The sequence below is a fragment of the Egretta garzetta genome, unplaced genomic scaffold (assembly GCF_000687185.1).
Source record: "Egretta garzetta isolate BGI_Z169 unplaced genomic scaffold, ASM68718v1 scaffold193, whole genome shotgun sequence".
NCBI classification, from domain to species: domain Eukaryota; kingdom Metazoa; phylum Chordata; class Aves; order Pelecaniformes; family Ardeidae; genus Egretta; species Egretta garzetta.
The window spans coordinates 504,017-518,979 of NW_009259117.1; the positions used below are offsets into that span (position 1 = coordinate 504,017).

The window sequence follows — 14,963 nt, forward strand, 5'->3', positions numbered from 1 at the left end:
AGCTGTTGTCCCTGTTTGGTTTTTTTTTTTTTTTCATTTTTTTCAGTTTCAGGTTTTAACTATTCTAACCTTTTACAATAAAAATACTAATGATTTAAAAAACCCAAGCAAACAAAAAAACCCCCAACAAAACCCAAAGATATCAGATAAATAACAACAAAAGCAGTCCAGTGTGATCCAAAAGCCTAAATTTGGCAGGATGATTAATCTGTGGAGTGTCAGTGACAGTGAATAAAGATACTAGAATCTGCCTCTCTATTTGCCATTTCTCTAGCCCTAACTGGGAAATGCTAGATCTTGTCCTTTCCTCCTGCTCCTGTTTTTGCTCTTCAGTGTTCCCTTTGCTTCAAAGGGAGGGCTGCTCCTCGGTGAAAGCCCAGGGACCTCCCTGCATCACACCCAGGGTACAGTCGGAAGGGTGGGAGGCATCACACCCGGGGTACAATCGGAAGGGTGGGAGGCTGGACGTAGGCATCATGTCAGGTCTCCTGTATTTGCTCAAAAGAAAGGAATTGGCACAGAGATGAGCAGAACAGCCCTGCCTGGAGCTGCCTCTCTGGGCTGCAGTTAACCCAGCACCCTAAAAGGCTCAGACTCTGTGACAGAGCTGAGTTTGAAAGGTTGTGTGGGGGGGTTGTTTTGTTATGTTTAGTTGCATTTGAACTTTGCCTTTTTGTGCTACTGTCTTTTTTGATTTTATATGTGCCACGGGACTTGCTGTTTGTAGCAGTTTGTCTTTTAATATGGTTAGTAGGGTGATTAAACCACAAAACAGTGCTACAAGTGAAAATGGCTAAATATTAATAAAAATGATCATTCACTGAAGCCAATGAATACTTTTTATTTACTTTAAAGGCCTGGTATCAAGCTCATAACTTTCTGAGAAGGGATTCAGGTCAAACTTTTAGTAACTCCTAGTATAGTCAAGTGTTGTGTAGTGCAGAAAGGGCGTTGCAGAGTGTATCGGCGCAGGGTCTTGGAAGGGGCCAGCAGAGCTGGGTTGGGGGGGGCAGTACATGGCAACAGCAGTTTGCAGGAGATCTGGTTCAGTTCCTCTCCTAGGGGGGCTGTAGAGGAGCCAGCGCTTTCCACCACTTTTCTGCACGAAGGCCATGTAATGTTGTATTGTAAGGCAGCTGTGCTGCTCACTGGGCACTACACAGATGTCTCCAAACAAGCTGTGGTGCTGTGCAGACACATTTCTGGTGCATATTTGCCTCTGCTTTTTGTTCCCATCCCATTATGTAAATTTGTTCTTTTGAGTGTTCTCTGCTGTTCCGATACCTTTCAGCTGATGAGCTGTACTGATTTGAGGAGATTATCAATGTCAGGGTATGGGACAGGGGTCTCATTTCTCAGGTTAGTATTTTTGCACCCAAAAGGTTGCGTTTCTATTGTTGCTTGGCAGTGGAATGGCAGTGACAGTTGTAGTCATACTAAATTATCCATTCAAAGTTACATTTTTGAACTGGTCATTCATTTGCCCTCAAAAATAAGCTGTAAAATCAGAGACCTGTTGTTCCTTTAAATCCTTTTCCATGACGTACCTATTCTGCGGCTGCTGTTCTAAATGGCTTGCAAGGATTACTGAGGGTACTGTCCCTTCTGTAAATAGCTTCAGCACAGATTTTGAGAAAATTATGTACATAATAAGTTCAAATTAATCTGGGTGACTAAATGCATATGTGATTCATTCCTTTCACCCTGCCTTGTCCTCTTCAGCTCTTTTTCAGTTCCCTTTTTACTGGTATAATTTCTTTTAAGTTAAGAGCAAGCTTTTATTTTTTGGATGGGCTGCATATTATGTCCTTTGACTGGAATGAGGCCATTAATGTACTGGATGCTATCCAATGTCCTGCAGTAGTTACGGGGTTGTCAGTAGTAAGTAGGTAGACATAAGTTTGAGTGCATGCATAGGGTTTAAATGAGTTTGATATACTTTTTTTTTGGTGATATGCAGTGTCTTGGAAACATATTTTAGTTGCATGTTTTTGTGTTTTAACAGATGCACACATGTTACAGGTGAAATTCATTCTGAAACTTGCCAAACTCTAGTTCTGTTAACTGCTCTGTAGGACCTGGAAGGCAGCAGTTTGTGACGATGTGTTAAAAAATGGATACTGATTCCTGGGGGCAATGGGAATTTACTGAAAGACGATGGAGATACAGAATCTCAGCAGATCACCTTTCCTGAGGTGCCACTGAAAAAAATAATGGAAGCATTTACTACCCTTGACAGGAGAGCTAACTGATTTACAGATACTGTGCTCATCTGCAGGGTATCACCGGTTATGGAACCTCCTGAGTGAGGTGCTGTAAAAGCCTAACTCATGCTACACTGGAATCTCTGCCAAGCAAGGAAGTTACCTCTGTTCAACTTGGCTCAACAGGATTACGTTACTATGAGCTCTTTTGGCAAAACAATGAAAAATGCTTAGAGTTTCTTGGTGAATCTGCAAAAATGAATGTGGGGCTGTTCGTTAACAATAAAGATGTTTTTGGTTTTATCCACCAAAAAAATCACAAATGGCACTTACAAAAAAAAAAAGGAAACTGTATTTCCATAAGTGGGGTAGGATTTAAAATAACCCTCAAAAGCTCTACTGTTCCAGAAATAGATTTGTCTTTGTAGGTAGCTAATGAATGGGTATCTAAAAAGTGACTCATCTACAATATACTTAGAAAATTATTCTGATAATTTGTATTTATATTTTTTGGCTGGGAAAAGTATTATTTTACATCCTGTAACGATGCTTTTGCTTTTATCCATTCAGTCATGTTTTATTACATAGAACTGCGAACTGAAGCAAGAAATGTAGGTCATCTGAACCGTGTGAGAAATGAGCCTTGGGCTTTGAGCGCTATGCACGTTGTCTTTCCCCATACAGTCACTGTCTGATAATGACTGGTTTTTACACTATAACATAGGTGAACTGGCAGTTACTTCTGAAGTTAGCATTGTACCTGTGTCCACTGCATTTACTATTGTCAGGTACTAAGATAATAACATTTATTTTAAACTTATTGAATATTCAGAATTGTGCTGTACTAAGTACGTACTTATGTCTCATTCACAAGCATAATAAGGATTATGGGGAGCCCATAGTAGGTTCTGCAGTGTTATAAAAGAAAGGTTGAACTAAACTGAAAAAAACACTGTTTATGTGGTGGTGAAGTGTCCAGATGAAGAAGCTTTTTTTTTTTTTCCCCCTGTACCTGTGTTTTTGGTTGGTGTTTCATCTGAGGTGACTCACTAACAACTTCACCTTCCAAAAATCATGTTGAACATGAAAAATGTTGTCCAAAGTCTAAATCAAGACTGGAATGCTGAATTTTGCGTGACACCATTTAGTAAATTTTTCTTGTTACCATGTTATTTTATCCGTATTTATTACTTGAATTTATGGGTGTACTTACTATTCCTGTTTATTACTGTAAGACTCATGCTCTAAAGATATAACCTCCAGTTACTTTCATGTGTTCAGTACAGAATCATGTTTAAAGACTTGCATTTCTTTAAATTGAGTTATTTTTCACCAGAAACTGTTAAGTTCCTTCTTTTCTTACTCTTAAGTAATCAAAATTCTTTGTTAATACTGTCACATTTTTTGCAGTAATTAATTTTTCTTTTTTTTTACTGTTATGTTTTATTGATATTTAATGTCTAGAAGCATCAGATAGCAATTCATCACTCAGTTCTAGACCTTTCTTGCTAAAACCAGGGAAGAGATTGAGGTGGTGATAAAGTGCATCCTTTAAAGCTGTAAAGTAAATAGAGGAGAAATTGCAACTTATGATTGGAACACTGTTCAGCTGATTGGTTTCCAGGCACCTTAGAAATTTAATGGATTTCCCAAAATGTCTAACACAAATAGAGTAGTAATTTGTTAATCATGTTAAATATTTTGATCTCTCACACACCAGTGCTCCAAACTGTGGAACAGTTCATTCCAATCCAATCAAGTTTATTTCTTTTGTTGTTCTTTTTCTTGAGTTATGAGTGCCCCTATACTTGTCAAGTAAAGTGAGACACTTGGTGTGTTCCAGAGACTGCTGAAAAGGTGACTTGTGATTTAGAATCCATTACTCTTTCCTATCCCTTTTTTCTTTTTTTTTGTGAAAAATACATCGTATTTGAATGACCTTAAGGTTTCCAATAAGTGTATAGAACTCACAGAGCAGGAAGTGGCTGTTTTTATTCATGGAGTGACTGTGGGATTGTACTGTGGTGGCTTCATGAACTTGTCTCTCAACTGACATATAGCGAGTTAATAAATAGGTTGTTGGTTGAAGCTTCTGAGTCAGTAAAGTCAAATTTTGTCAGAGTAGATTATTTTTTCCATCTTTTTTTCCTCACTGTGTTTACAAGTTTGGGTTTTTTGGGTTTTTTTGTTTTGGTTTTTTGTTGTTTTGTTTGGTTGGTTGGTTTGGATTTTTTTTTATCCTGATCTTTATCCTGGCAGTAAATGTGGGTAGTCAGCTAGAAGGGAATCTTGGAACTCACTGGTTCTAACCCTTTCATTTGGGAATCAAGATGCGTTCTCTTCTGCTGTAGCCCTTGTGTGTCTGGGCATTTTGCCTCCCTGAGTGTATAGAGAGGCTTTGTGTTGCCACAGTTCCTGGAAATAGGTAGGCTGCAAGATTTATCTAGGGAAGAGTGAACATTGAAATGTTTCTATGCCCACCAATACAGGTTGATGGGTTGCTTTTTGGGGTTTTTTTTGGGGGGGTGGAGAGGGGGTATTTTGTGTTTCTTTTCTTAATGCCTATAAGAGAAGAGCGTGATTTTCTTCAGGTTCTGGGTCTAAGATTTTATTTTACCTGAAAAGTAAAATCTTTAATTGTTGTGAGTTACAGGAAAAAGATTGAGAACAATGGTTTGAGATTCCCATTTTTAAAAATATGTTCTAAACAGTACTTCAAACAGTAGTGCTGAACTCTATTTTTAAGGCTGATTTAAGTGCTAAATGTAGTTTGAACAGCTTTAAATAATGCATATTATATTTAGACCCCCACATGTTCAAAGGTAGACAACTGCATCATTCTGGCACCTTGCCATAGTGCCTGATTTGTTAAAGGGTTTGAGGGATGGTGACTGTGGGATAGAGTATGAACTCTGCAGTCACTGAGAATTTTGCATGACCAGGACTTCAGAGACAGCCCATGCCGTGAAGTGCATAAATATAAGTTTGGATGTTCATATTGAATGGTCTAGTATCTTCATAATACAGTTGGGAACATGGTACGGTCAGGAGGGATTATTGTTACTGAACAAAATATACGTGGTAATTTCAAAATACTCCACGTTTCAGATCTCTCTTTTGGTTCTCTGGATGTCATGTATATCCACATCAAACTCAGTTACCTCACTTCATCATTTTACTGATGGAGAAGCAAACATGTCTGTCACAGAAATGTTCTTTATTCCAAACTGTAATTGAGATAGGGGTGGGATCTAATGAGGTTAAAATTCATAAAATCCCTCACTCAGGCCAGTGAGGGATTTTTTTGTTTCCTTAACTTAGTTAATCATCTACTGAATTAACTCATATATAATCTGGCCGCATCAGGAATTTTTAGTAAGGATTTCAGCAATAATTCCTCCGTAGTATCTGAATATCCCAGATAGCCTTTGAGATAAGGAACCATTCATTTCCCCTTCCACTATTGTAAATGTTGTGGAATTATTATAGATTAGACTTGCACATCTATGTTATTTTAGGTATTCTTTACAAATTCACCAGGAAGATAACACTAGCAATATCCCATACAGTTAAGGATTTTGGATGAAATGTATTGATTAAATGGTCTTTAGTTTTAGTCTTTAGCATCCTAGAAACTCCATAGTTTAATAGCAGGAAATTCCTTTATTAAGAACAATAATTCCTCAAGTTTCTTCTACTCGCTGAAGAGTTCTGTGTTTCAAGTTACTGCAAGAATATTGCTAATTTATTTTTTGAATCAACAATTATGTGTAAAATCACAGTAGCACCAGTGTTTATTTGTTTTATAATGTAGGTTTGATACATAAATAAAATTTTACTCGATTCCTGTTTTTTCATAAGTTATGTATTAAAAATACTCACTGTAATGAATTAAGGAACAGATTAAATTTTATTGCATAGGATAAATCGACAGATTATTAAGTTTGGAAGGAAAGACATCTGATATTACAAAGCAAAACAATGATTTCACTTAAGTTCCTTCAGCAAATAATTGATATAGTTGGTCTTTTTTAAATTGCTCTTTATAACGGAAAGAACCCCATGGGAATATTTTCAAACGGACTGAGATTTAGTGTCCTGCGTTCTGTTCACTTTTCGTCTGATTTGACTTGTCATTTTGAGCAAGATATTTAACTCCTTGTTTTTTGTTTACCAGTCCTTAAAAAGGAGAATAAAACTTGAGTTTAATTCACCAAATGGTGCTTGTCTGTACACACCTGAGCTGTTAACCCTTTAGGAAGTATGTGTGAAAGAATGCATGTGATTTTCATTATATTACAACTTCTAAAATAACTCCCAAGCAGAAGCAGGTTGGAAAGAGCAACTTACTGTTTGAAGGCAATTTGGGAGGAATTTTCTTGGAAGTATAATACTCCAGGAATGTAGTTCAGTATGAAAGTAGGAACCTCTCTGCTTTGTCAGCACTTTAATGATGAAAATTATGTGCATATTTAAAATGAGCAGAGGATGTGGGTTTGGAAACTAATCCAGCATTGATAGCACTTGTTGCTCAGTTTGTTCTTGTGGAGCACCAGGGTATTCTTAGATGCAAGCAGAGAGAAAAAAAAAAGGTGCAGACTAAGCTTCCGTAACTACTCATGAAGCAAACTAATTGTGGGATTTCCTAATTATTGGAATTAGGGTTCGTTGTCTGCTATTGATATTCTCCTTGAATATTAGCTGATTAAATAACCAAATACTTTTTAAGCTTAGAGGCATGCTGGGGAATGAAAATCAAGTTAAATACCTTCATGTTTCAATTAGGGCATTTCAAACGGTATCAACCCGGAACATAAGCAGTTTATATATATGATAGTTTTAAGAAGTAATTTAAAAGTGTTTTTCCAGTCTTGTGATACCTATTAGCATATATCCTGATGTTGTGAGACTTGATGATAATTATGAATAATACATTATAACTGACACATTAAGGTGAGAAGTGCTTTCTTCTTAATACAGAAAATAAAGTATTCCCACCAGAACACCACCAGCTTCAGTTAACTTATGGTTGTCCCTGTGCCTTTTGGGAATCCTCAGCATGGACCAGGTCGGGTCTTGAATAAGATATGGTTTATGTTTATATACTATATTCTTCATAACTGGAAAGAGTCTTATTTCTGTGGACATCAGATTGCAGTGGACAGGGTTTAGATAAGATGATGAAATATTGTGTAACTTCTTTTCTCATCTATTTCTTTCCAAGTCTAGTACACTATGCAATATAATATACACTGCAAGGAAGTTCAGTTTGCTTTAAAACTGGATGCTAGGTCTGATGTTTGATTCTGCTCAGTGCTGTAGCCTGATTCTGTTCCCACTGCTTTGTTTCTTCCAGGACATGAGAGACTGCTCCCACGATGGCAGAGATTTGTGTCAAAGACTTTGTTGAACACTCCATGACTCTTAAATGCTAAAAGCAGAAGGCACTATCTGGTAGCTCAGTGCGGAGCAAAAATCTTGTTTTAAACTACAAAAATAATTATGTCAAAGAAAAGTCGTGCCAAGGGAGAGAAGTCCGACATGGAGATTGAAGCCTTGCAAGCTGCTAATGAGGAACTACGAACTAAACTAACCAACATCCAGATAGAATTTCAGCAAGAAAAAAGCAAGGTATCTGTCTGTCTATATTTTGTGATCATTCTTAACAGTAGCACTGTTAGAAACCAGCAGAGCTTGAATCTTAAACTAATTCGCTACTAAAATGCATTAGCCTTAAAGGAAAAATGTGATAAAGAAGTGAAATCAGAAGAACCATTGATAAACTGAAATTGGTGCCAATCATTTCAAATATTGTGCAAAAGGAAGTAAATATCCCGAAACATCCAGTCACCGGAATTTGCAGTCACAGCACTACTAACAGCACTGGCTTAGTGTGACTTAAAGGCAACGAGGGAGTTTTGTATTTGATCTTAGCACTGAAAAAGCTTGTAAAAAGAAGTGTCTTCAAAGTCAAACATCAGCACTGTATTCAAAGCATGTCACTTTACATGCCTAAGGAGAATGTGAATTAACTGGAAATCATCTGTGTAGGCAACCTGATGTGATTTGCTGAGGTTATGTCTGCCGTTGCTCTGAGCTGTTCAATGATGTGTCCGATTGCTAATGAAACAGATCCATCAATATTTGTCTGTCTAGCACATGTTCAACAGGTACCTGAGTAATCAAGAGAACACCTAGGAGAAATTGTTCATTCATGAAGTATATATATATTTATAAAGATTAGCATTTACTTTTCTATATCTCTGTAGCAGTTTAAAATATGGACAAGCCAATAAGGTTATTTCTATTTTACTAGTTTATTAATCTCAGTTAGTGCATTTGACTTTGCACAAGTCAGTCCTGGAGGTGAATCCATGTGGAGATGGATTTATCTGTGTGTGTTTGGTGATACTGTAGTTCCAAGAGTCTCAAGGACTTATCAGTAGAACAAGTATGCACTGAAAACATGTGTTTATTTTCTATAACATAGCTTTGTTCTAACCTTCTTTCTTTATATTGGTGTAAAATTTGGAACGCTTGAATAATAATAATAATAATATCCCTGTATGTTCTAGTTTCTTTAACGGCCTTGTGTGATACTCAGCCTTGAATGATCTTATTTTTCATATTTTAATTAAAAAAGCAAACAAAAACACCTTACAAATATAATCTTTAGAATTTATTTCTTACAGAGGAAAGAAACAGTAAAGCCTTAGTTCTTGTTTGACTTATACTGTGGGTTCAGTATATATCAGCCAACTAAATTTGTGTTGCCTTGGAAATTTTTCTTCTTTGCAGACTAAAGCAAAAAGTCATCTCTCTTACAGGTCAGCAGTACTGATGAGTGAACAGAAAAGTCAGGGTTTTTTGCTATTAGCTTCCTCATCCAACTTCTCCTACTCTTGATATAATGAGAAGAAATTATAAAACAAGTGGCACAAACTACTTGTGCTTCTTAAAATCACACACCATGAAATTTACTGGTGGCTGATACCCTCTAAAATTGAATTTACCAGTTGGTGAATCGTATGATTTCACTCTCATTTTTAGTGTCTCAGTGCTTCTGCTTGGAGGGACATTACATTTATGTTAGTAATTTTTTCTTTTTAGTTATTTTGTCTTCCTATTTTGTTCTGTATCACTTTTTACGTAGAAATACAGATGTGAATTTTATCACCATCTTTTAATTGTATTAAAAATATCACATAATTATAAAATTATCTTATACCTTGGACAGAAGAATGAATTAATTTTGAGTGTTTAAATTACTCAGATTCTAAAAAAATCTACAAACAGATTACACGAACCCTAAGAAGAACGTAGCCCTGACATGCTTCCAAGTTTGATGCTTTACCTGTAATAGTGTCATGTTTAACTCCAATTCAGCTAAGAACAAAGTGTAGCTACATGACCGTGACAGCTGTAGGAACATCTTCTATAACTAATCTGCTTATTTACCTGTATCCAGTCTGGTAAGAGTTGCTTCAGTTTGGTTACCTGTTCATCTTTCTACAGTTTGAGGATTTCATATTTTCTGGAGTATTAAGGTTGTTACTGGAGACGCATCTGTGTGTTGTGCACATACGTATGCGGAGAAATGAGTGAGCTCACGTATGTAATGTGCAGGTGAATATGAAAGAGTAAATTACAGCTGGAGTACTCTAAAATCCTACTAAATATACAGTGCAGTCCATAGTAAATTCTGCAGCATATTGGAGTGCATTTCTGGGAGGATGTGGGGGAAGAAATCTACAACCTCTTCCCCACACCTTTGCTGTGGTGTTTGCTCTAAATCATTTCACTAGAATTGAACCGTGTAGTTCATTCCCCACCATCGGGGCAGCACCTGCTCTCTCTGTGCAGCAGTTATGTAGATGTCTTGGCTAACAAGATGAGTAAATTAAAGCCATAGAGAGTTTTCCTCTTTAGACTGTAGCTCAAAAATGAGTAACAAACCCAACAGAAATTAGAGCTCAGTATCAAAAAAGTATAAAAACACTGTGCCTAGAGAATTCTAAATAAATTAGATGGCTTTATTGGCATAGAGGTAAGAGGGAATGTGTTGAAGCTGCTAGAGAGAGATCTCTGCAACCTATGGGACATAAACTGTATTAGAAAAGGTAACAAACTCTTGTGAGGCCAATTCATTTAATTTAATTCTCCTAAACTATTTTGTCCCTCACGTATATGCCTATATTAATGATTTATCTGAGGAAGAACCTTCTAACTGATGAGAGACATCACAAGTGGAAATTAGTCTTAACATACTTCTTGCCTGCAAAATACCGGTTTCTTTGAAATAAAATCACACCCAAGAGACTTCCAAAACTTCGTGCATATTTTCACAGTTCAGTTTTTTGTATTTGTTGTTGAGCCATTTAAATAAATTTCTCCTGTAAATTTATTTCCCTCCATGCTTATGCGATACCTGATCCAAAATTTATAAGTTTTGCAGTTCTCTGAATATGCATCGTTGTGGATCCTGCTGGTGGTGTTCTAAGCCTCTGGTGTACAAGCAGCTGGATTAATTTATGTTGCCAAAGGGGTTAAGCAAAAGTTGTGCCCCTGCCTTAGTTCCCCTTTTACTGTCTTCTGTTTTGCTTACTCTTGTTAGATGTGTTTGGGCAGCCTCTTAATACGTTAGCGTGACCTCTTGGGACTGTAGGTTTGCTGCCATTTATGGAGAGCCTGGAGAAGGAGGTGCCTGAACTGAACACAGGCTCACATAGTGCCCTCTGCTAGTGGAAATGCATGGTTGGAAGACATCCAAAAAATGAGTATCGAGTAACAAAAAGAGTTGACTGAAGCACAAAAATTGTACTTATTTTAAGATGAATGGAGGCAGGACTCGCTCTAACGGAACCTTAAAGTCTGGTGCAGTAAGCACAAGGAGCTGCAGTGAATGTGCATGGTCTTGGCAGTCAGAGTCAAGAAAATGTGAATCAGCTCCATGGTTTTGTAAATGCCTATACTGAGCGCCATGAATATTTAGGAACAAGTGTTACAAAGTACCTATTCCTAACGAGATGGTTAGCAAACATCAGAAGATAGTCTTCCAACACTTCGGGTAATATTTCGTTCCTGATAACAAGGTGTTAGTGTTTGCTGTCACTATTGCTCCATCCTCACCGAGTTCTGCTGTTGCTTTTAAGTATCCATATTCTGCGTGTGACTACGTTTATCGAGTTGAGATCACAACACATCTAGGAGCTAGGGTAAATGAGATGTTTCAGCTCAGTTGCTACCTCACAATTTTATAGGTTGTTTTTGGAAGTCCTCCTGCTTTTCACAGATTTTGTTGGATTTTTTTGAGCTTTGATGTCAGATGTTGAATCTGTGTGTAACAGTGATTCCTTGTAAGTTGAAAAAAATCTATTTTCAATATGTGAAATTAAAAAAAGAAAGAGATAGCATGTCATACTGTCAAAACAGCTTTATTTACTGGGGATTTAAAAAGTTGTATGGAAAAGAGTTATGGCCAGTATGTATGGAAGAACTCTAAATACAGCTGTTTATTTGAGGATCCATACTGAATATATATATAAATGAATGTTATTCCCATCTGCTATGTATGGAATAAGAAAGGAGCCAGTTAATTTACTGGATTATAAGGAGTGTACTGAACAGCAACGAGGCACTAGGGTGTTGTAATTGGGAATGAAGTATGGCAGCCCTCTTGGAGCAGGAAAATGGGTGAAGTATTGGTGAAGCCATGTATAGTTACTCCTGCCAGTACTGACTGGGATGAAAAGGAAGCACATCCCTCTGGGTAGGTTGTTTCCTGACAGCAGTTGAACGGCATTTGAATGCAGCTGTTCTCTACTCTTGATATATAAATGTAAATTCTCAATACTTAACAAAATCACATTGGACAGTAAGTAACGAAATTATTAAGAATATTGTGGCAGTGTTACTTCAATCAGAATTCAAAATTATTAAATGAGTGAATATGCTAGACTTGATAATGTGATTTCCAACGCAGGTAAAACAGATATTGGAGAAGAGTGAGACAGATATTAAGCAATTATTATCCTTAATTTGGAAGAATCAACAAGAAACTGTGATAATTAAACCATCTAGATAGTATCATGTTGGAGGGGGTTGACAGAAAACACAGTGCAAGAGATCCAAAAAAGTCTGATGTTACAATGTGATCTACAGGAAAATTCTGCTTGGAACTGTAAGGCCTTAATGTATCTTATCAAATTATATACCTAAACTATTTAAATCTGGAATAAAAGGACAATCACTGGAGTCTTCAGAAGTTTCTAGGGGATGAAAATATAGTGCAGGGAAAAGATATAAGTTTCATATATTCAGATATGAGCAGAAACACATTTTCTGTGATCCTTTGATACTATTACATTGTCTTGAGAGCTTATGTTAAAAGAAGTGGAAATGCTCGAGGCAAGAAAGATTACAGTAGATGTGGTGCCTTGATTTTTTTATTTATTCTTTTTAAAGAGTTTTTTTACTTATTTGTTGCTGGAATTGAGCATGCAAGAAGAGGATATTTATGCAAGTGAACAGAATAAAGGATGAACACAGGAGGCTTTTTGTGATGGAGAAGGAACAATGAGTAAGAACATAGATAAATAAAGCAAGCTGTAGAGGCTTGTCCAGATGGACTGGAAAAGTGGTGACTGAGTGTAGAGTTAATTTTCTTCACAGTAGCTTGTATGAGGCTATGTTTTGGATTTGTGGTGGAAATAGTGTTGGTAATACAGGGATGTTTTCGTTCCTACTGAGCAGGGCTTACACAGAATCAAGGCCTTTTCTGCTCCTCTTTGTTTTTTTTTTTTTCTCTTTTCCTTACGATTTTTAAAAATCATTATTATTTCTTTTTAATTATTAAACTGTTTTTATCTCAAGCCATGAGTTTTTCTCACTTTTACCCCTGCAATTCTTCCCCCATCCCACCGGGGCGGGTGGAGTGCACAAGCAGCCATGTGGTGCTGAGTTGCTGGCTGGCGTTAAACCATGTAACTGAGCACTGAGTACAAGTTCCATCAAAGCAACGTCTGATATGGTGGAGTCATGTCCGCCTGCTGCTTCTACCACTTCTAAGCTCTTATTAGAGGAGGAGATTTGGAGAAGTGGTTGCCTGAAAGCAGAAACAAGGTAGAACAGGTCAGATTCTTTGACAATGGGGAGTGATAAAAGCTACATTCAGAAGACGCGTTATGGTGCTATAATTGGGAAAGAAGCCAGGAGATTTCCTAGGTTGTGGGTTGATATGACCACTTGTCACTGCCAATAAAAAGACTAAATCAGGCCTGCATGTTCACCAGAAATCTTTCACTATCTTCCTTAAGTTTGAAAGATCTACATTTGCAAGTTTAATACTCCACAAATAAGTTATTGTATTTTAAAAAGTACAGATTTTTAGCATGTTTTTCCCCTGAAACAGTTTAAATTTTGTTCATTTTAGGACAGAAGTCTTGCAATCCAGTCAATGGAGAATTTATCCTTGAAAAACAGAAGCGGTTCAAATAATTATCAACCTTTCATGTTGAGCATCTTCATCTTTTTGCTCTGACACTAGCCTGTTGCACAGTAATCTCCTCTTGCGTCTGCTCTAAGCTACATCACTATACCATGTCACTTCGAAGCAGGAGTTCAGGTTTTCAGCAGTTATAAGTCATCCATTGCCCTAAGACTGACTGAGCAGTCTCCGATATGGAGACCAAAGCATGAGTTTGCGTTTGGGGGGACAGTGATTACTGCTGCTGTTTCTACACAGCTCCCCACTGTAGCATTGTGTGGAGTGCCTTTCAGAGACAGCTTTTGGGGTAGCTTGGCACTTCTCCTCCTTATCCTTGGATGCCATTACCAGCGTAGACATATTAAAGTTGATCCAAGTAGATCTGCACATCTCCTGCATGAATCTTTTAAACCTGTCCCACTGCCAAATGGATTTCTGACGTGACTGGAGACTGCAAAGCTGATTCCTTTCCAATTTTAGTATCAGCCCTTTGTAGCTTATAACCAGAAAAAGATCGGGCAAACAAAGCTGCTTCACTAAAAGTGACACCTAGAGATTCAACGTGATTGATGCGGATGCAAAATACCTTGTCAGGAAGAGCTTTCCCAGTGGCCTGGCAACAGCTCATTAGTCTTCAGATACTCAGTGAAACACCTTGACCCTGGCGCTGGTGAAGGAAGATTGCTAGGAAGGCAATGATACTTTCCTTTTCTAGCCAGCTGCGGCGTGGAAGGTGTCTACGCAAAGGAAATGTTTCTTTGCTTCCTAGAAAAAAAAACAGAGAAGGAGAGAAGGAAGAATTCTGCAGGATTTACCTGCCAGATCAGAATTTCAGAAGCATATGGCAAGTTGACTTGGTATGTCTGGTTACAGCCTGGTAATGCTAGTGTTGCTCTGTCTAATTTAAAGTACATTGAGTTGGCTCTGAATATGGAGCAATGAAACCTTGTGTTAGCCTAGATAAGTGATGTTTCACAGCACTTTGCTCAGGAATATTCAACATCTGGCCCAGAAAAATATATTTCTGTTAAATTTTGTTGAAATTCTTCAAATGATCGTGGTTGGAGCAGGCTTAAGCTGCATTAGTTGCCATTGGATTTATGTGTAGAGGGGCATACCAAAAAGAGAGAGAATGAGAGAATTTATTACTTTTACTAGTTTTGTTCTTTTGCCTTTTTCAATGTCACTGGAAATGTATTTAATACACTGGATCTGTATTTTTAAAAAAAAAAAAAAAAAAAAAGTGTTTTTTCTACACATTTTCCAAAATGAGG

General features: G+C 37.3%; 1 protein-coding gene across 11 annotated transcripts in view; it reads left to right on the forward strand.

Annotated features, from left to right (window-relative positions):
* The window catches only part of JAKMIP1 (janus kinase and microtubule interacting protein 1), a 105,504-nt gene that overhangs the window by 9,140 nt on the left and 81,401 nt on the right, over positions 1 to 14,963 (forward strand). For 4 of the 11 annotated variants that reach the window (XM_035891107.1, XM_035891113.1, XM_035891114.1 and 1 more), the window contains exons 1-2: positions 7,751 to 7,835; positions 13,636 to 14,546. In XM_035891107.1, the coding sequence (XP_035747000.1) occupies positions 14,385 to 14,546 (162 nt within the window). In that variant the 5' untranslated portion in view covers positions 7,751 to 7,835; positions 13,636 to 14,384. The other 7 variants (XM_035891111.1, XM_035891109.1, XM_035891117.1 and 4 more) reach the window with 4 other exon arrangements.